Consider the following 24,029-nt stretch of genomic DNA (forward strand, 5'->3'; position numbering starts at 1 on the left):
ACCCCCTAAAGCCCCATCTCTTCATCAACAAGTTTTCCAATGATTCCTTATCAGCCACCATGTCATCTTGTACATCTTACCAACGTCATTAGGTTTTCATTTACCACCTCGCAAATTCAATTTCCGTGACCTAGTAGAGGATTACAAGCTGGCGTGCTTCCAAATTTGTAACTATAAACCAACCATCAAGTGGTACAAATACCTTGATTCCTGTTTATGACTATGGACTATTGGATGGTATTATAGTAACGGATCTTTCTGGAATCTACTGATACCACTTATTGGGCCAGATTCTCTAAGCTTCAAAAGTGATAAATTGGAGAGTGGTAAACAGCCAGCCAATCAGCTCCTGTCTGACATTTTTCAAACACGGTCTGTGACATGGCAGGTAGGAGCTGGTTGGTTGGCTGTTTATCACTCTCCATTTTATCACTTTTAAAGCTTAGTGCATCTGGTGAATTGGATGATAAGAAAAACTTTTGACTTTTTGGGGGGTCTGACTACCCCAACACAAGTAGCTGCTTGGCTCTACCTCACATGAAAGCACCCATATTATTCTTCAGTATAATTTCTCTTTGCATGTAAGATCACTGACTGAGAAATGAGAAGGGAGGGTCAGGATTAATACAGTATATATAGAGGGTCAGATAATACAGTATATACTTCTCAGTTATTGTTGTTTTCTTCTGTTTACATCCACATTGTTAGCTGAGTCACTTCCTTTGTCAATGTCTGTTTTACACACTCAGGGGAATTACTCATTTTTTACATGGTAGAGCAGTTATTTATTTCATACTGGGACTATTGTCTTCCATGAATGTAATGTTATACAACGCAAAGACAGGGTATTTTATCATCCCATAATTCTAAATGTCATAATTTACAGAGCAGAAAACAATATATTGCATACTCAAGATGTTTAAAATTCATCAATCAATATTTATTAATATGTCCATAAAAATTAAGTATATGTACATTACAATTGAAAACCACACAGCAAAGATTAGATGCCTAAGCAAATTGTTTATATCAGATCATCCCCGTGTTCTGTTTCTATAGTTATGGTATGGGCCTGTTTATTGAGTACATTACACAGATCAGGCAGCTGTGTTTGGCATGATTAACCTAAAACAAGACCTGATGGTAGGGAAGAAACGATTTGTTCACTGCTTCTTTTTGTGTCTGCAGTAATAAGGCGTTATGTTGTCCCGCCACAAAGCTAAAACTGGCTTTGAAGTCACAAACAAATATTAAATCAATTTAAAATAATAGGTTTCAAAATTTGTTGCGGTATTAAAACACATTCAAATAGTTCACATATGACGCTTGATTCAGACCTGATTGCTGGGCTGAGAATCCTCAGAGCCCAGTGATCAGGTAAAGGCCACCCAGCCAGAGTCCCCCCCCCCCCCCGTCCCTATGCACGTCTGAAAATACGTTTGGAGCCATGTGCACAGAGGGAAACCATTCACAATAATTTTCCAATGAATGGTTTTCCCCCTGTTCGCAGCACCGAATTAGTCTAGACTTTCTCGGCGCTGCGATGGCCGTGGGAAGAAGAAGGACGCTGCTGACGTAAGTGGCCCTCCCTCCCAACGGCCAAGCAACACCTACAGTACATTTTCCAGGGAACTCCCAGAAAATGCTGATGTGCTGCCCCCAAATGCCTGGCGCCCGTCACTCAACTTGCAAATGGCTTGCAAATTCAATAATTGCCAGTGCTTCGAATTTGTGATCGGGGCTGAATCAGGCCCATGGTTTCCTGATATTCCTACATAAATAATTTTCCAGCTGGATCAGGGCTGGATTAAGGGTCACACAGGCTTGTGGCTGAAACTGTGCAAGGGCCTATTATGATTAAGCAGAGGAGCCGGTGACTAGTGGGGAAATAGATATACAACTTTAAAACTTATGGTTGATGGCGGACTGTGTGGTGCTTGTCATTACATGCTGTTATAATTCTGGGCCTACTTTTACCCAGTAGTTAAATTCTAATTACTGCAGCGTCGGACCCCCGTTCTCACTGCTAGGCAAATTACCGGATGAAGCAGTTCTACCCAGTAATTTGGCTTTCAACATGGGTCCTGCAGTGTGAACGGGTCAACCTGGGTCTCCGATCCGGGTATAAAGCAAGGTTGGAGACCCGGGAATTTCGACCCGGGTTGTGCCATTCACACTAAAAAAACCTGTGTTGAAACTCAAATAACAGGGTGGACATGCTTGACCTGGTGTGTTTATATATGAATTTTCACTCTTTTCTGGGTCGTTTTTTCATGCTATAAAAAATTAATAGTTTTAATTTTCGTCTTGAGGCCATTTTTAAAGTACCATTTAATCGCATTTCCAAGGGAGGGACAAGTATTTTTAATAGCAGTTTTAAATTTATTTTTGTAACAAGATCCACCCATTTTTGTTTATTGTACTGTATGTGATTTCAGATTTTGTAAAAGGCATATAAAAATGACAATATTTTATTAACGAATATTGTTCATTAAATGTAATTTAGTCCATTTGTGCACCACTGTGGGGGGAGCAGGCTTCTTTGATACATACAGCTGCCATGCCGCTTAGCTCCACAGCCCAGTTTTGTTTGTATTTATCTGAGTGGCTAATGCATAGTGTTATAATGCATTTACCATAGGCCATTATCATACTCTGTAACTCACATGGTGGATCCATTTATAAAATACGGTTTTTAATTTCTATAAAAAGGTGCAGATGCCCTATTGAGTTACCAGTTTTATTTCATTCAGAATATTTTTGTTTGCTTTTATAGATTCCTCATCAGAGTTTACAGATGGTGTTTTTATTTTTGAAGACTTCCCAGAACAAGATCCAAAGACTGTAAAGCGTTATGATGCTATTGTTGTAGAACAATGGACTATCTTTGAGGTAAGCGCTTGATTTCTTGTCTTTGTTTTCTTGCACAATATAGTCCTTACTGCTACATACACACTAATATTTCAGTGTAAAAGCAAGTGAAAGAAACAATAGATTGTATGCAGACAATAAGCCTAAAATAGCGCTATTGGCTGCCTAGGGGCTCCTGATTAGCCGCTAGGCAGCCATTAGCAATATTCGGGGGGAGGGGCCACAAAAGGTTTGTTTACATTAGGTTGACAGCAAAGGGTCAACATGCATAGGTCTACATAGACATAAGGTACTTTTACTAGGTCAACACTGACAAAAAGGTTAAAATGAAATAGGTGGACATGGTCAAAAAGATGACACATGCAAAAGGTAAACCAGGGTTGCCTACCCTCCCGGAACTGCCAGGAGGGTCCCGAAAATCAAGTCACCCTCCAGGCCCCCCGGAAAGGTGGGCAACTCTCCCGGATTATGGGGGACTCCCCCCCCCCCCTGATTGTGCCCCCCTGACCGTGGCATTTAAATTACCTTATCTGCAAATCTCCGGGGAGGGGCGGGGCTAAAGTGTCATAATCGCGTCATTTAGCACCGCGCCCTCCACGGAGATCAGCAAATTGAGGCACTTTCCTTCATGGGGGCGGGGCTTAATGGTGTCACATTTAAGCCCCGCCCCCGAACTCCTGCTGAAAGTCTCCTCTCCAGGCTTCTCCCAGAGAGGAGCTTTCAAAAGTCGGCAACCCTGAGGTAAACCCAAAAAAAGAATGCAACATGAAAAGGTTTTTTTGTTGTCAATGACAACACCGTTGACATGGACCCCCAATTAGTGTGTAGTGTGTGCCATCGCATGGCTTGCTTCACTCTCCATGCTTCGAACCTGGTGCCCTGTTCCATTGTTAGTTTATTCATTCATTTATTTATTTTTTGTAAATATGTACTAAAGTCATGCAGTGTTTTAGTGGGTATATTAGTCATTTTAGTGGGTATATTAGTCTGGTAAAATGTATTTACAAATGTGCATGTTTTGTATTACAGACAGGTACCTTGGGTGTTATACTGGGACAGTTATTGTAACAAAGTTGATCTTGCAGAGGTCTCTGGTCCTCGTAATCAAAAGTGATCAGAAATAACCCAGTGTAGAGCTGGGAGGGCGGTGGAAGAGATATACTTTTATGCAGATCTACAGTAGGTGTATGGGTTCTCCCATTGCATACTGTACTTCAGCAGGAACATCTCCTTCTATCTCCCTGTGCAAGTGCTGCGCCTACACAAATTACTGCGTTACCGTTTTACTACACGTAATTTTTGTTCGCTAAGTAGGCCCAAATAAAAAAAATTGCTTTGTGGCGGGGCAGTTTGTGCATCTGACTTCTTATGAAATACAATACTGCATAATCAGATTCAGAAAATTATATATTGGAAAGTTTAGAAATGCATTGCAAATCACTGGAGAGTCATTAGAGTAAAGTCACTTTGTCATAACACCGAATAAGGAATATCAGTTTTACACAGCTGGGAGCTAATTAGCTGAAAATGTGCAAGTTCTAGGTCCCAAGTGACATTAATCCAGTATGACTGCAGCCAACATAGGAATATTGGAGCTCTGTCTCCAACAGATGTAAAGGAGTCCTTGAGGCCCAACAGATATGAATTTCAGTGCCCAGAGATGTGAATATAAGAGAATATATGTGTCCATCCCAGAGCCGACCCTAGCCTAAATGATGCTCTAGGCAAGATTTTGGCTGGTGCCCCTAGCACCATCACTATTTCCGCCTGTGAACCTGCTCCCCTTTCCCAGCACCATCAACCCTCATCATAGCAGTCATCATTTTGGTGCTCCTACCCGTAATATTTTAAATAGAAACAGTGCACACATTCAGTGCGCAGCCTAAACAGGGGTGTGTTCTTGCTGGGAAGGGGCATGGTCACACAATTTTACCCCCAATTCTAAATTGGAAATTTACTAAGATGGGAGTTCTATTTCACATGTGATGTTGCTATGGGCAGCCAATCAGAACCTACTTCTTATTTATTTAGCACCTTTTAGAAGATAATAGATCGTATATGATTGGTTCCCAATAGCAACATCCCATGTGAAATACTGTAGAACTCCTTAGTAAATTTCCACCTAAGAATTTTAGTTGGAAATTCAATTCATAAACATATGCGCACAAAAGAGAATGCTCAGGAATGTTCAATCTGCGCACACGTAGACCATAGATAATCCAGTATATGTGGTTCCAGCACCGTGCTGGATTATACATGTTTCCAGATTATCAGTGGTACATCCCAACAGCTTTCCCTCCCACTCCCCACTACTTAGAACCTAATCTCCCCCTAAATTTACCAAAGTCTGAAGACCCCCTACAGCCTAAAGTTGTGCACACACTGTTCAATTCTGTCTCATGTCAGATTTTGACTATGCAATTTTGACTATTCGATTTTGACTAATTGCACTTTAGATGTACTTTAGATTTAGATCTTGCAATTTGGTCATAGGCCAAATACATCCTACAGGTGAGATAGTCAAGATAGACTTGCCTGAACAGTCTATTCACTCTACAGTGAATGAGTATTTTTCCATTCACTACTCATTTAATAGGGGTGCGCATCGGGATCGAATCTGCATCGAATATGGCAGAACACTGTGTGATTCTGCCTAACTTTATATTTGGTTTTCACTATTTAAACATGATCGATAACCAGAATTGCACCTTGTGTACACAGCTGAACTGTACCCTACAGCCTATCTGAGCCACCCAGCAGCCTAAATACCCCTGTAGCCTAACTGCCCCCTTGCCCCTTGGCAACTAATGTGTCCAGATTAAAAGAGGTGCTGCTGGACCATCAGTTGCCAGATAATTGGTGGCGTACCTCATATATATATATATATATATATATATATAAAAACACAATATGGACCTCGTCTTGCGCTAAAGAGTTTAAATGTTAGCTGCTACTCCGATAAGACTCCCCTGTTAGTGAGAGTCTGGCGAAAAGTACAAGAAAAAGAGTTTATCGGAAAGTGCTGGACTTAGTACCACCTAGTCACTTTTGTAAAAATTCCTTACTGAGTAAGACACTAATCACATTTATATTAACAATTCTTTGTCCCTTTCCCGAATGAAACGTGGAATCCGTTCAAGATAAAAGTTCTTTATTGAAACCCAACGCGTTTCATCAGAACGACTTCTTCAGGGGTATGACAGAAAAGTTTAATTGTGAGGCCTATTCAGCCACTAGTAATTCATTCAGGATAATGGTAAAATCAGTAAAGTGAAAAATAGGAGGAAGCCAAGCTTAGTACTTAGATGTTTTTAGAGCTTTTTCTGTGGGGATGAAGTCCTTAAGAGTAGAGCTCACAGGACCCCTAAAAGGATGATTCTAGGGGAAGCCAATTTGGCTCGGTGCGCTGGATAACACCAGTGGGGATCAGATCCTAGATAATTGGACTCATGGGGTCGCTAGGATGGTGACTTTATCGGGAAGAACCCGTCTAGCTTTGTATATTGAACAGTTAGGGTGTGATCCTAGGATATAGGGTTCACCATGCCAATATGGTGAAAGAATTGTGGAAGGCCACACCGGCCTAGTATATTAGAGATTCCCGTAAGGATACGATCCTCAGATACAGGGCTCACAGGGCCGTATTTCTACGGATATACTTTACAGATCCCGAAAGAGAAATAGAGAGATCCGGATTAGAGTATCGCCTCTCAAATAGTCACCACAGTGTAGCAAAATTCCAAGCTCCTTCACTGGTTGACGTCAGTCAACCTACAGTGCACATGGTTTTGTCCATTAGGGAAGGAATTTGAATAAGGGCCACAGGCTGGAGAGGCAATAGGTAGGCAAAGTTCAGTAGTGGCATGCTCATGCAGACGAGGGCCATGAAAACCAACACGTAAGCATATACCATACTTGCCTACTTTTGATTTCACCTCTCCGGGAGAAGCCCGGAGAGGCAACACGTCAGGGGGGCGGGGACAAGGCTGACATCACTTGGCCCCGCCCCCAATGCTGAAAAACGCCGTGATTCGCAGGCAAGGGGGGAGCGGGGGCTATCACACTAGAAAGCGGGAGACTTTTCCCACCTTCTCGGGGGGCCGGGAGAAGGACCCGATTTCCGGGAGGCTCCCGGACATTTTGGGAGGGTAGGCAAGCCTGGCATATATACAGCTGGTAGGAGATGTACATTTTGCACCACATATAAACACACACTGCTAATAATGATTTGCTGAAACCAGGCACACTCGCTGCTAATGCACAGACATATACGCATTTCAGCCTTGCATGTGTGTAGATATACATTGAGCATGTTTGTGTCAAGTACTGTATGCCAGTATGCAGCCCTCCTCTGGCTGGGAGCAGCACCAGGAGCATTAGGGCAATTAAATCCTACTGCACATGCTGGAACCACTGCTGCATTGTAGATTCTGAGCACTAGAGCACTCGGACTGCATTGCGATAAATGTCTGCTGTAAGTGTTACAAAAATGGCTGCACCCATTATAGATACACCTGATAATTAATAGACTGCACCTGCATATGGCCAAAGTGGGCAGTATTATACCATTTAGATAGCTGTTCCTTTATTATTTATTAAATTATTCATTTACTATTTCTTTATCAATTGTAAAATAATAAAAAACAAGATCTGTACTCACTTTGAGTTCTAAACAAGCATGAATCATACTTGCCTACTTTTGAAAACTAAAGTTGGTAGTAGAATTTTGCACAGCGCCCCATTGATGGGGCATGTCATGCTCCTCCCAAAGGCGTGTCTAGTTCCATATATGGAGAGATTGTGAAAAGAGATTGTGAACATGGCACCTAGAAGCGTGGGTGTGCACCGCTACTGTACATTTGAGAGGAATCTTTTAAAATGACTTATATCCAGGGCCGGTGTAAGGCTTCTCAGCACCCTAGGCAAACCCCCCCCCCCCCCCCCCACAAAAATTAATGTGGTCCCGGGAAGTTGGGAAAGTCCCCTGCTTTCCCCCTCTGCCACCCTTTGCCATTCACAAGAGAGCATGGAGGAGGGGGCAGCAATGTGGGGACATATTATGTCTCAAGAGAAAGTATGGAGGTGAGTTCCTAGAAGTTCCACAGTCGCCACCTGCATTAAGTACAACAAGGATCCTCATAGACATCTTTGATGGTACTTGTTTCCTATCTGGGCGCCCACTAAGTTAATTGAGCACCATGCTATTCTCCGTAGTGAAATCTGATCGCATCGCATCGTACACATACACGATATTGAACGATGCGATGCGATGCGATGCGATCCGATTCGATTTCCCATAGGAAACAATGTTAAATGGCTCAATTTAGCCAAATTATCATAGGAACAATAGTAAATGGGCCAAAAACACCCCTGAACATTGAAATGTCCCCCCAAAAGTAGTTGACGCCACCCCGCCATCAACGTGAACCCGAAGCGTGGCGAGCGCAGCGAGCCCGCGAGGGGCGGCGGTACGCGTCCTCCGACCTTTTCATGCCCTACTATCCACTAGGGCGTGGAGTGAGAATAGAATAGTGTGGCGAGCGCAGCGAGCCACCGAGCCCGAAGCGTGGCGAGCGCAGCGAGCCCCGCGAGGGGACGCGGATACCTTCACAGGTAAACGCGTCCCTTTGCGGGCTTCCCAGGTGTCCGCGTCGCCATGGACACCTGGGAAGCCCGCGAGGGGACGCGTATAACTGTGAAGGTATCCGCGTCCCCTCGCGGGGCTCGCTGCGCTCGCCACGCTTCGGGCTCGGTGGCTCGCTGCGCTCGCCACACTATTCTATTCTCACTCCACGCCCTAGTGGATAGTAGGGCATGAAAAGGTCGGAGGACGCGTACCGCCGCCCCTCGCGGGCTCGCTGCGCTCGCCACGCTTCGGGTTCACGTTGATGGCGGGGTGGCGTCAACTACTTTTGGGGGGACATTTCAATGTTCAGGGGTGTTTTTGGCCCATTTACTATTGTTCCTATGATAATTTGGCTAAATTGAGCCATTTAACATTGTTTCCTATGGGAAATCGAATCGGATCGCATCGCATCGCATCGTTCAATATCGTGTATGTGTACGATGCGATGCGATCCGATTTCAGTACGGTGCCGTACGTAGAAAACCTGGGCGCCCAGATAGGAAACAAGTACCTCTTTGATTTTTTGATTTGCAAACTTGGTGGCGCCTCCCAGATCCCGACGCCTTAGGCAGATGCCTAAAGCTGCCTAATGGTAGAGCCAGCCCTGCTTATATCCAAATGTAGATGAGCCCCAAAGCAGTTAGTAAGAGTTACTACAGTATACTTGGTAAAGTGCTGGGAAATGGTGCTGATGATTCAGTATAAATGTATCTATCTCTCATACCTTTTTTTCCCCCAAAAAATGTAACCGTGTAATGTGGGATTGGTAGACTAATGAGGGAGAGAGGGAGATTGCTGCTATTTCAGGGAGTCTCCTACAGAATGCTGGAGGGTAGGCAGCCATGGCATGAATGATTATGTTATTAATTGTTATATTATTTCAGACGGGTGTATTGCAAAATAAAAATGTATACAGCATCCGCATAAGCAAATAGTCTAGGAACCACGTATACCCCCTATTTGGTTTGTCTTTGTTCTTTGCCTCACTATGGGCCTTATTCTAGTTCACTCCTTCTGACAAAATTCTTCTTAGATCGACAAAACCATGTGCACTGCAGGGGGGCAGATGTAAAATGTGCAGAGAGAATTAGATTTGGTTGAGTTATTTTGTTTCTGTGCAGGGTAATTACTACCTGCTTTATTTTTACACTGCAATATAGATCTCACTTTGAAGTAAAACCCCACCCAAATCTAATTCTCTCTGCACAAGTTACATCTGCCCCACCTGCAGTGCACATGGTTTTGGCTATCTAAGGATTTTGTCAGAAAGAGTGAACTAGAATAAGGCCCTATATAACGGTAACATTTCTTTTTGTGTAGAAAAATTTAAAAAGCAAACACAATTCTGAAAATGATTTTTGTTGGATGTGTTCTGCTCCGCAGTCCGCCCTATCTTACTGGTGCATTTGTGTGGTTTAATGAGAGAGGATTCAAGTGATGCTGTCATGAAAGTTGCAAGACAGGAGCTGGGAGGCAGCTGCTACATTTCCTGTTACTATAATGCCGCGGATTTCTGAGCAGACACCACAGGCTCTGCTGCCTACAATTATGTGGTGTTAGAAGGAAAAGCTGTAAATATAGGTGTATTGGTTCTTGTAATTTCAGCTGACTACATCAAATCACATTCGGAAAATACATTTTGACATATCATTTTGCTATTCCTGATTCACAGGTGGTTTTTCCTCTGTACTTTACTGGCACAGAAACCCGCTGAAAATGATTAGAGTATTAAAACTGGAATGAATGTATATTTTAACAACATAGACATTTTAGGATGCTCCAAATGAATCTTTTGACAGTATGTGCATGCAAATCTGCAAGCGCTGAGTGTGCTGGCATAACACATGTATTATACAGCTACTATTTGTTACAAAGAAGAATGAGGGAACTATACCATCTATCTGGTTCTTTCCTAGGTATACAGTTAGCATATATGTATACCTTATTTAAAGCAAATGGCCACTGGTTGCCCAGGTAGGCAGTCAGAGAAACGTTAAGCAAGAGTACAATATAAAACCAAATAGAAAAACGCAATAATCCAGCCGCCCTATCTGGTGATAGACATACTCAGCGCTAAAAGTGGCCCTGGAAAGGTGGTGGTACTCACTTCCCACACCACCTACCTCCAGCCAGGCTGGTGCTACATTAGGATGTTTGACAACCTCCTGCAAACTATAAATTTGTGCCCTACACGTCATAGACCTTAAAAGGAACAGCGCGTGCTGAAAGCGGCTGGGGGGGGGGGAGGAATGGGTGTGGTCTTGCAATTAAGGGGTGTGGCCACAAGAAAGTGCCCCCCAATTCAAATGATGCCAGATAGAAGCACAGTCTAATTCTCATTACAACACATACTATTCCCAATTATTCAAATTATAACACATAATAATACCTTTTATGCCGATAACACCTCTTACACACAAAATGAGCACAGTAGTAGCACCATTTTACACATAATTCCCAGAGTAATTTTGCCTTATACACATTATACTCATCACGGATAATGCCCCCAGTAATTCAACTTACAAACTATGGGCCTTATTCTGGTTCACTCCTTCTGGCAAAATACTTCTTAGATGGACAAAACCATGTGCACTGCAGGTGGGTCAGATGTAAAATGTGCAGAGAGAATTCGATTTTGGTGAGTTATTTTGTTTCTGTGCAGGGAAAATACTGACTGCTTTATTTTTACACTGCAATATAGATCTCACTTTGAAATAAAACCCCACCCAAATCTAATTCTCTCTGCACAAGTTACATCTTCCCCCTGCAGTGCACATGGTTTTGTCCATCTAAGAAGGAATTTGCCAGAAGGAGTGAACCAAAATAAGGCCCAATGTGCCCAGTAGTGCCACTTATAAACCATGCCCCAGTAATGTCGCTTATACACTTAATGACACTAATAACACAGTTCTGCTCCATTTTGCGGACAGCTGATATCACCGGATGTCAGATGTCCACCCACTTCCTCCCAAGGGTGCACGCAAATCTGTGAGTCACTTACATATACGTACACGTTCCACATCATTTAATGGTTGGCGACCATCGAAATCGCACAATCTTGTTGGAGCACACGATCTGCACAGGATCTGCTCAAGATCTGTTCCCAATCTAATGAAGATTGACAAATCTTTAGTGCAGCAGGTAAAATCTCCAAAGTGACCAAACGACCTGCAGAGATCCAATCGGAATCGTATTGAAAACATGCCCAATTCTGCTCTTTTTACATACAATCGGTCGAAATCCCATTGAAATTGGGGAAATTGTGGTGTGTACCGAGCAGAACAGATCCTATGGCAGTCCAAACATAGTTGATGTAAAGAGAGTCATGGGCATAAAAGTAGCAGACATCCCAAATTTTTTTTTTTTGTGTACCAGGATCCAATCGCCATCTGTTTCCTGGAAAAGAGAGTATGTTTAAATTTGTTCTATAAACATTACCACAATATAAAATACTTCTACTTACATACAAAGCCATTACTCTGACTACACCGACTTATATCTCTTCGCTTATCTCAAAAAAAATATATCCCCACCCGACCTCTCCGCTCTGCACAAGATCTGCTATCTTATCCACACTCATTACTTGCTCCCACTCCCACTTGCAGGATTATTGTCAGGCAGCACCCACCTTATGGGAATGCCCTGCCACGCACATTAAGACTCTCCTCTAGCCTCCAAAGTTTGAAGCGTTCTCTGAAAACTCACCTCTTCAGGCAAGCCTATCATATTCAGGAACACCCACATAACCTCCAGTAGCATTTATATCTAATTGCATCCCGTCAGGACTGTCTTGTAATCTGAAGGAACTGCCCTGCTATGGAATTCTATCCTTATGTATCCCTCCTATTATCCATATAGACCAGTGGTTCCCAACCTTTTTTCTCTCCCGTACCCCTTGATTAGGCTTTTTTTTGAAGAGTACCCCCTCTTCAGAACTTACAAGTGTAGAGGAAGTGAGCGGTATGCCTATCCTTATATTAAGGAGTAACGGACAGGAATCGTGCCCTTCCATGTCTGGCCGCTGTTTGTGTATTGTCTCCAGGGTTCCCACTAACACCTGTAGGATTAATGCCACTGCTTCCTCCACCTGTGTCAGCACAGGGCAGGTGATTGCTGATGTCTGAGGGCAGCATGGGAAGCTCCCCATGGATTGCTGGTCAGGCAAAAGCACCAGGAGACACTGATGATGCTGATGACGCTGAAGACAGAACCGTAAGTGACAAAACATGGTTCTTCTCCATGGCAATGGGTCTTCTTCTGCAATCGAAATACTTTTTTTCATCTTCCGCCATTACCAATATTATTTTCAAGTACCCCCAACTGGTATGCAGAGTACCCCCAGGGGTACTAGTACCCCAGGTTGGGAACCACTGCTATAGACTGTAAGCTTGCGAGCAGGGCCCTCCTACCTCTGTTGGTTTGTTTCTACCCAGTCTGTTGTATCACTGTTGTTTCCAATTGTAAAACGCAACAGAATATGCTGCGCTATATAAGAAACTGTAAATATACTGTAAATACTACAATAAGATAGCAGAGTAATTTATAGGTTGAACTATAAACAGTAGTATGCGGTTACTGGTTCCCTTTGGTTAGAGGCCTTTATCACTCGCTTTGGTAGGCCTAGGGTAGTTGTTTTGTTAAGTTCCTGTTCTGCTGCTCTGGGACTGCTATGATGCCCAGTGTTGGGGGCACTTGGCCAAAAATACTTTTTTTGGAGCTGCTGTTTGTTGCAAATAAATCAAATAATATTTAAGGGAGAGTGTCTAACTAAAAGTCTGCTTGAGTAACGATTGTTATGCTGAATAATTAATACCAAAGTATTTCATGTTATCAGACTATCAAATTGAATCCAGAATGGAGATTAAAATTATGATCAGAGAAGTCAGCAAGTCTATCATTTCACTAAGTTCTACTTAGCAGTGTATTAAAGCACTACTCTTTCTATTAGCGTGTCTATGCAAAGCTTCCGTTTGCAGAGACAGGAAATTATGGAGGCTTAGTAAATGTCTAATCTCTGCAAATAACAGACAGTAGAAGTTGTAGATCTAACCATTTCCTCCCAGATAAAGCAAAAATATATAGCCCAGTTATCACCACTGTGGAGTGCTTCTATACAACGTCTTTTCACCTCTGCCTCTTACTTAACAGAATATGTTAAACCCTCACTATTTGCATCAAGAGTTTCTGTAGTCATGTCTGTGTTTGTGTGTTATATCTGGCCGACAGGATGTAAATTAATTCAATTGTATGGGTGTAACTGGACATTTGCGTCCCCACATAGCACCATTTTGTGTGGGCTCTTATCTACCACCCAATGATGAAAAACATATATATACTGTACACTAGGGTCTGAGACAGTCTAGGTATATATATTTATTTTTTTATATAACAAAGGCAAAATTATTGATTTGAAAAGATTCCCATTTGAACAGGTTTGAGTGTACTTAATGCATGCTGTAAATTGGCAAATTGTTAATGCATCTCAATCAGCGTTCAACTTTCTTCATTACTGTAACCACAAATATTCATACAGATTGACATTCAGATCCCGCTACTGTACAGTTAAACAATGAATCCACTTTAATTGTGCCTCAATTATGGAAACATGTATTACTTCCTAACATCAGTGTTATTTTAATTGAAAAGTTGCAAAACCTAAAAGCAAAGTATATTTTTCTTTGAGATTAAAAATGAAGCCTGTAAAGGTAATTTATGAAGTACACAAAACAAGTGCATTGTTGGTGTAGTATATCCATAAATGTATGTAAACATCCATAGGCAAAACATGGGTGGTCTCAGTTCCAAATTTCAGATTATGCCACACACCGTAATGCCCATTAATTAGTATGCGGCACACCATAATGCTGATTACATATTATGCCCCACACACCATGATGCCTATTACATATCATGCCACGCACTGCAATGCCTATTACATATTATGCCAAGCACCGTAATGCCCATTACATATTATACCACATACCATTATGTATATTTCATATTATTCCACACACCGTAATGCCTTGTACATATTATGCTACAGACCATAATGCCTATTATATATTATACCCCACACTGTAATGCCCATTCTCATTGCCAGGGAATTACATTTTCATTGCCAGGGGTTTCATGCTTGTTGCCAAGGGGGGGGGGGGGGTAAATTCTCATTGTAGGGGGTTACATGCTTGTTGACAAGGGGTTACATGCTCATTACCAGGGTGCTACATGCTCCTTGTCAGGGGTTTCATGCTCGTTACTTATGGGGGGGGCTTACATGCTCATTGATACATCATTAGGCCCTGCCTCATGATGGTAAAATGTGCGAATCACATGTCAAGGAGGGGGCGGCGTTACCTCTGTGAAGTTTTTGTGTAAATGGGTGCATGGGTGTCCAAATGCATAATCGGACAGACAAACAGACAAAATAATTTTATATATAAGATGCATGTGGGCCCACACTGCCTTGTTGGCCCATATACTGTATATACATACATAAATATGTGACACTCCTAGTGGTGGGTGTTGTGTGTAGTTTAGATTGTACCTGGTCTTAGAAAGCTCTTCTTCGCTTTTTTCCTGGCATAGCAGGGGAACCAAAAAACCCTAAATCGCCAATACAAGGCTGACATCAGGGAGAAAAGTGATGATTACATTTAGAGCTGTTACACTTCATGACTGAAACTGTTCACATGCAAAATAGTATGCAATAATAGGGAGCAGTGGCGCATGCAGGGGGGTTTCTGAGTACCCAGAAACCCCTCCTAGGAGTCTAAGGGCCATAGTCTGAAAGCTGAGGGTGTCCTCTTTCCATCGGTACAAGAATTTTAAAAATCGGCACTTGGGAACTGGAGATATCTGACGCCAAAACAGTGGTCCCCTGCGTAAAACACTGAGAATAAAACGAGAAGTACTGTCGAGAAACACTCAGACAGGCGGCTTCAGACTGCCAGATATAAAAAATTATTATTATGCTATCCCATTAAATAGAGTTCTAGACTGGATGAGAAGCAGGACCTCCAAGCAATGGGTAGAACTCGAGGGAATATGTGTTCAGCAATACCCTGAGATCTTCCCGTGGCTCCCCAAACTTAGCAGGCCCCCGCTCTCCCACCCAACTATCCCAACTACACTTGCTATCTGGAAATCTTTAAGGCGAAATCCTCTCATCTCCTCAGAATTTGGCCCACTGACCTCCTTTATATACAACCCGGAATTCCAACCAGGGTTAAATATTCCTGATTTCTCTCAATGGGCTTTAGAGGGACTGTTTAGGGTGGGCCAGATGGTGAGTAACTCAGGCATTCGTCCATTCTCAGATATTCAAGCTAAATGGGAGGTCCCTACTAAAGATTTCTGGAAATACCTTCAAGTCCGGCATTTCCTACTAACAGGCTCTAGATTAACTCCCTCCACTAGAGAATTAACAGCATTTGAGAGGCTTTGCGTTGCCGCGAGTAATCCTGTCCACACAATCTCACTAATATATAAACTTCTCCACAACTCAAACACCACCATATCGACATCATTCACGCGGGCTTGGGATCGGGACTTGGGTCTCACTATCTCCGATAAAGACTGGAAAAGCATCTTTTTAAAAGCTCACACTAGCTCAACCTGCATTCAAATCAGAGAAACGCAATATAAAATTATAATGCGCTGGTATAGGCATCCATCTTTATTACATAGGATGAACCCAAGCACCTCTGATGTCTGTTGGAGATGTAGACAGGCCACGGGTACCTTCATCCATATATGGTGGGAGTGCCCTCTTGTGGCTAACTTCTGGACGGACGTCATTGAGACATCACAAAAAATTCTCCACACACCCCTCCCTAATGGTCCAGCCTTCTGGTTGCTAAATCTTTCTTCCATCCCGATCTCCTCATATAAAACATCATTGCTTAAACACCTAAGCAACGCGGCAAGAGCATGCATACCTATCTTATGGAAATCCACAATTCCCCCTACACGCAAATCTTGGTTTAATAGAATTGAGTATTATATGTCCATGGAGGACATTCTTTTATCTGCTGTTGATAAACACTCTGAATTCGCGGCCACCTGGCTTCCAAGGTTGGATTATAAATCATCGCAAGATTATTGAGACCACATATTCCAGCAACTAGTTTAGTAGAGACTCATTAACATCATTGATGCCTACAAGAAGTCATCATTGGATACTCGGGAGAGGTCGGGCTCCCCCCCCCTCCCCCTCACCTATCCCCTCTTTCTGTCCCCCCCTGCTTCTCTTTCTTCCCCTCTCTTCCTATTCTACACTCTATCAGCAGAACGAAACAGAGTATAGAAGCTGTCTTCTCATGCACCTTTCTTTCCTTTCTGCTACTCCCTCTTTCTCTGTTTCATGATTACAGTGTTTATTTAGCAACTCTTGGAAGAATCTGTAAACGCTTCACTTGTAAACTGTTGTTACTTTATCTTCTCGCTGTGCCGAGAGGGAGACATAACTGCAACCTAATATTGCATGAACCCATTGTTAATCCTTTGTTCATTTCAATAAAAACAGAATATACAAAAAAAAAACAGTGGTCCCCATCCAAGCCTGTTAATTGCTATTCCCAGTCAGATATTTCAGGTTCTGTCAGACTTAGAGTTTTCCTGAGGATATATTCCAAAAGCTGGGACTCTCCCCCTTTGGGGGACACTAGTAGCTTGTCTCTACTTTCCCCAGAACCAGAGATATCAGCCTTCCAGCAGCTGGTTACTGCTCCAGCTCCACACACCTGGTATGTAGTTTTATATGTTTTATAAACTGAAGGGACTCTCTCTGAGGCCAATGAAGCCGGATACGTAATGTATACCTGAATACATTACTTGGATATGGGACTTTATCAATATTAACCTGGCACAGTTCTATCCGTTGGAAGCGAGTGCGGCATAACCCCCACATATTGTATGTATATATAGACCGGCACTCCGTTCTGCAGTTCCCTTTAAGGGAATGTCGACAGCCTGGGTGCCTACCCAAATGGATAAATAGCTGGCATGGGGTTACATGTGTATCCTGATGAAAAAGCCCAAGTGGCTTTGAAACGTCGATAGCACCATGTCTGCACAATAAATATTTTGCATCATTTGAAAAGTCCTTGGAGTGCCAGCCTGTGTTCCTGCTAGGAACCCCCTGCCAGCTATATATATATATATATATATATATATATATATATATATATATATAGCTGGCAGGGGGTTCCTAGCAGGAACACAGGCTGGCACTCCAAGGACTTTTCAAATGATGCAAAATATATATATATATATATATATATATATATATATATACTATATGTATATGCTATTTTATATGTATATCTATATAATAAGTTGAAGAGTCTGTGTGCGTGTGTGTGCGTGTCTGTCGCATTGCGGACACACCGTGGCACTCAGAGACACCAAATTTGGCAACAAGATACCTCTGGACCCGGTGGTGTGCACCTCGAAGCCGTTTTTGAGAAATTTCACTTAGAATTTTAAAAAACACCAAGTTTTAATTTTCCTTCATTGATGATCTGGGGAAAAGATAGACGATCTGGGAAACCGTGGACGAAGGAACAACTCCACACCTGGGCCCTTATTCTGATCGGTGCGGATATTCCCGCATTCTTACGGAGCGGTCCGCACGCCACGGTGTTCTGCCGCGTGCGGCCATCGTCCGTAGAAACGCCCACGTGTCCTCCGCATTCGGACGGACTCACTCTTTAAGAACAGGGCGTGTTTACGGACGACATACAAACCATGCGTGTGCGGGAGAAACACTCAGATTCTGCACGGTATTACAGAGTATTACAGAGTATGCTCGGGAATACCGCATCCGAACGGGAGCCAAGCGGTGCTACCGCCCGTAAGCGGAGTATTTACGCCAAACAACCCACTATTATGTATCTTCTGCAATACATCACATGACCCACTTATTCAATTACCTATCCTCATAAAAAACTGCTTATTTGGAATTGGAATCAATTAGATGCCAATATATCCTTACAAGCATGCCTAACACATGCATTGCACACATTAACCCTTACAGCAATTGAAGTGCAATGGTTTGTATTAGACCCTGTGTAAAAGATTATAAACAATCTACACATATACTGTTTAATGTGCAAATAAAACCAACAACTGTGAACTTGCATAAAACATTTATTAGAATCAAAAATTAACATTTAAATAAAAAAAAATATACATTAATAAATTAGACTAGGAGATCTCGCAGGTCCTGCAGATCGGCTAGTAATAGCCTCAAATGGTGCTCCGCCCGCAGGAGGGCCCCCCGAACCCCCTCATCTGCCGGTGTGGTGTCATCTGTGGGCATGTCAAAGGGGCAAAAATTAGTCATGATATTCATGCATACATTTCACATACTGCTACATAAATTGCACAAATGCTAGGTGACATGTGTGTGTATATATATATATATATATATATATATATCTATGTAGAGAGATAGAGACACACATAGATAAATAGATATGACACATACATATATACATACATGCAAACTTATTTACTACATACTGTGTTTTTTTCCCTCTACCCTTTACTCTGCAGAAGACATAACAGTCATAGTGTTTCTTCTCAGTCACAACCCACCCATGACTAACCAATGACAAGCATGTCATGGCCTCCGTCAATAAGAACTTGTCACAATCTCCTCAGTCTAAGTTCAGTGATGGTTCGTGGCATGGGAGTTATGCAAATGTCAGGAATGCACAGTACACATCCTCAAAATCATAATTCTGTCTAAACCAACCTACAATTCTGTGAGGGCAAAAAAACAATCTGAACTACAGGGGGTGTTTAGGTAGAGGAGGCTCCTGGGACACTGGCAACTTGTGACTCCATTCCAAGGTAGGCCGGCCCATACTCCATTTATAGCATACATCCTATAGTTTATAAATAACATTCACCAACAATATAGATTCCACTATTTGATGGGTCATAATCAACGCTTGCAGCAGGTGAATTTAATCCACAAATGATCCACTCATCCCTTTACTCCAGGATCCTGTTTAACTACAACGGTTATGTGGCAGTCAAAATGGAGCTCAAAGCCATCCCACAAACCTGTGTAATTCAGAGGTGTCCTGGATGAAAGGGATGCCTTGGACACCCCATCTAACCCGTACCTGTATCTGTAGCTACCCACTTTGGGGTCTGTATTAATAGTATTGTACCAAATTTTTTTATCGCCAGTGCTACATAACAAATACCAGTACAACTACTTCATGAATGATGCATTATGTAAACATACCGATCAGATGGGACTCCGGGGCCTGACACTCCTCCTCCCCCTCGGAATCGGACACCTCTGGGGCAACCGTGGCCTCCTCAGCCCCCTCCTCCGCCAGCTCCTCCGCCACCATTACCTCGTCCACCTCCTCCGCCACAACCAACTCCTCCACCACCACCACCTCCTCCTCCACCTCCTCCTCCACCACCACCACCTCCTCCTCCGCCACCAACACCTCCTCCTCTGCCACCAACTCCTCTTCCACCTCCTCCACCACCACCTCCTCAGGCACCTCCTCCTCCTCCACCACCTCCTCCACCATCTCCTCCACCATCTCCTCCACTTGCTCCTCCAACATTTCCTCCTCCTCCTCCACTTGGTCCTCCTCCACCCTTGCCGCCACCTCCTCCTCAGGCTCTTGCCCCTCCTCCTCGGCCATGGCTGCCTCGGCCTCTTCACGTGCCTGTCGGGCTCGGGCTCGTGCTGTGTGGTAGAAAAAAAAATCATGGTCAATGTCGGGTCATTGGGGCACATGTATTAATCCATAACAAGACATACATGGAAGGGTGATAATGATGGCAAACGATGCTGGAAAGTAGCTCCTTACTGTTAATGGACTCCAAAATGTGACATTTAAAATATTATGTGATTGTTAGTAATTTGTTCAAACATTACAACCCTGGCATTTATCAATGTGTAACACATATTAGATCTGGCACATTGTATGCATCAGAATCATCAATGCTATGTCATTACATATAAAAGCCACATGACTGCATGTTAACCAGGAAGAAGCACACATAACAGTCTATGGACTTTTAAACCCATGGACACCCACTTATCATGAGACACATTTTATTGTTTATATATGCTATGTTGTAAGTGCGAAATTTCATAGCTAAAATACTCACAATCAGCTATTTCGCCCCTAATTTGCTGTAACAGCTGGGGCTGGCGCCTGCGGAGGTCCGACCACCGCCTCTCGAGCTGCCCGATGCTCCTCCGCACCCGAGTGCGGGCGTAAATCCTGCGCCCTGCCGCAGCATAGGCCCGGCGTTTATGTCGGTTGCTGATAAAGGGCCCAGCACGGCCCAGCCTTGTCTCCATGACGGAGACAAGAACCCTCAGCTCCGCAGGAGAAAACGGGTCTGCCCTTCGTGTCTCCGCCATGTTAACAATGGCATCAATCAACCAATCAGGTGGTGGCATTGGTTTATCACAGTTATTTGTGTTAATAACTTTATTGTTCATCTTTACATGAGCAGCGTCTCTGCGCCAACACAAATGGTGACAAATTCGCATGCCTTCAAAACAGTAGTGCTGATGTATGGCAATGAACAAATCTGATATATATAAAACACAGTGTGTATGCACTTAGCAAATCCAATGACGCCTCGCTCCGCCAAGCAACGCGTGCTATAGCTTAGCAACGCATAGCTGTACTTCGCATTACTTACTCTATGCATCTATGTGTATGCGTACATTTATGTTTAAAAGACACATACACATACTTGCAGGTATCCTGAGTCCAGCATTATACACCAGCGCTGGCTGCCTGGCTGCCTGCCTGGGTGCCTGCCTGCCTGCCTGCCTGCCTGGCTGCCTGCCTGCCTGCCTGCCTGCCTGCCTGCTCCTTGAAATGTTTAAACATGTTAATAAATTCAAATCACATATATATATATATATATTTCTGCAAACAAATCATACATCAACACAGGAAAAAATCCCCAACACATTAGAGAATAAATCAATGTACTCACCAGTCATCAGGGATAGTATCAACTACAATAATGAAGATATAACAAACACATAAGATCCCTTGTAGAAGGTATAATAATGAGCACCTATATTGTACTTCCCCCAAAACTAAGCACATATGATAAATATCTACTATTTCTTTGCCATTAGGAGGGCAGGCTGGATAATTGTCGTTTTGTAACACTGACAACTACCACACTGTACTTATTTGAAGGGGTGATTTTGACAACAATTGGTGTGTTCTGGTCAACTAGATAAAATGTACCTGAAGTATCTTTGCGCCACAGAGTCCCGCAGCTGGTATCCCCTCCGGCATTCAGGGGCGCGGGATGGGCGCATGGGCGGATCTTGCGGCTCAGATGGTACCTCCCACTCATCAAAGGGTATCTCACGCCGCACAGCAATGTTGTGGAAAAATATACACAGGCCCACGATCCTCGACACCATTTGAGGCGCATACTGTAAGTCACCACCAGTGCGGTGGAGCACTCTAAATCTACCCTTTAAAAGGCCAATTGAGCGCTCCACCACTTGCCTGGTGGCAACATGCGCCACATTGAATGCCTCCTGTGGGCCCGGTGCTGGGTAGCTGTACGGCGTAAGTAGCCAGGGCGTACATGGGTAACCGGAGTCACCCAGAACCCACGCATCACGGCCTTCCAGCTCTTGTAGTCTTTGCCATATCCCGGTTTGTCGGATAACATGAGAGTCATGGGCACTTCCGGGAAACTTCGAGTTGAAGGCGAGAATCTCCATGGATGGGCCACATACCACCATCACGTTCAGTGAGTGGAACAATTTGCGGTTCCTATATATCTTCTCACTTCGAGATGGAGGCACAAATGGTACATGGGTGCCATCCACAGCCCCTATCACATTAGGGAAGCCAGCAATTTGATGGAAGGCCTGCTGGCTTCTGCGCAGGGTCTCGGTGGCAAATGTCATGGCCATGAAGTGCCCCTTGCGCCTGAACATGGCCGACGTCACACGCCTCAGGATTCGGCAGAAGGCCGGCTGAGATATTCCAGCAAGTACTGCCACTACTTGTTGGAATGATCCTGAGGCGCAGAAATGCAACACCGCCAGCAGCTGTGTGTGAGGCGGAATTGCTGTCGTGATCCCGTGTAGAGGTTCCAGATCACTCTCAATTAACGAGAGCAGATCCAGAATTACATGTGGCGGTAACCGGTACCTAGTAAGTACCTCATCATCGGGCATAGCAAACAGAGTCACCCGTGTGCGATAGATTCTAGCACGTCCTGGCCTCCTTGGGCGACGAGTGGGGAGAGCCGCAAGTGCCCTTAGCCTCCTTTCCATGTCCCGCAGCATTGCTTCAGCAACCTATAAAGAAATGAACATAAATACTGATGGACCTATGCACATAATGGCCATATCCCACTACAAATAGATTTGTAGGCTTCAATACGTACAATAGATGGCCGCCCCGTAAAATCCCGAAGATCCATTTGACTCTATAATGATGTAACAATAATATGAACTCAATACACACCGTCCTAAACACACAGATGCTTACAACATCGAACTACTAAACACTACTTGAGTATCCAAGGTGTCTGCATTTGTTGCCGACATCATGTACTATGAGACATTCCAGCTATTGCTGGGACATGTTGTCCTGCAATAGATGAACACACACAGGTTTCAGACCTGTGAGTGAAATAGTGAACATGTGACATGTTGCAATAATGCTACAAAGACTTTGCTGGCCCAACAATCTGTAGTCAGTGAGCCAATGGTGCATACATTCATACACTTACATTGTTAATGGATATCATATCTACAAGGACCATGGAAGAGCTTACCTTACACCCTGACAAGGCCAGATCTGGAGACAAATGATTCTAGCAGCAACTCACTATTTATAGGCCTGTCACATGTGTGGTCTATAACAGTAGTGATGAGTATTGCATGACTTGTGGCCTGGATTTTCGAAGGGATTGGGCTACTTTTAGCTTGCAATCAAACGCCACAATACCACAGTAGTCATGAACCAAATGTCATGTCATGCTAGCAAATAGCATGTGTATTGTGCGATAGTCACAGGTGTAGCAGAAGATTCTATGCAATGTTAGAATTGGTGACCAGTATTTCATGTCGAAGTTTCGCCAGGTTTTACACAATGGAATTTCCGCCACCGTATGCGGCGCGAAAAAACAGCGACGTACGCTAGTGCACGGAACGCAGCTGCCGCTGATGTCCGCCAAACAGGATACACAAACAGTATATAAAGGTGTATTAGAAGGTGACAATGTTGTTGCTAACATGTCTGGATCACAACCAGAGGTGGACCCAGACCTGCAGCAACTATTTGACCAGATGGACTCCAGCACCACCTATGTGCCACTGCACATGCGGCCAGTGGGTAATGAGGAGGCTGCTGGCCCTTCTACAGCAGGGCAACCTGCACCTGACCATTCTACAGCAGGGCAACCTACACCTGGCCCTTCTGCAGCAGGCCAACCTGCAGCTGGCTCATATGCACCATCAGCAGAATCTTTGGGAACACAACCGGGG

The 24,029-nt window shown here is 43.6% G+C and overlaps 1 protein-coding gene across 1 annotated transcript in view; it reads left to right on the forward strand.

Annotated features, from left to right (window-relative positions):
- Positions 1-24,029, forward strand: part of RFTN1 (raftlin, lipid raft linker 1) — a 308,799-nt gene that overhangs the window by 251,187 nt on the left and 33,583 nt on the right. The window contains exon 7 of the mRNA XM_083188794.1: positions 2,777-2,892. Within this exon, the coding sequence (XP_083044920.1) occupies positions 2,777-2,892 (116 nt within the window). The remainder of the gene's footprint in view (positions 1-2,776; positions 2,893-24,029) is intronic.

This window comes from Crinia signifera, chromosome 5 (assembly GCF_055691185.1).
Source record: "Crinia signifera chromosome 5, ASM5569118v1, whole genome shotgun sequence".
NCBI lineage: Eukaryota > Metazoa > Chordata > Amphibia > Anura > Myobatrachidae > Crinia > Crinia signifera.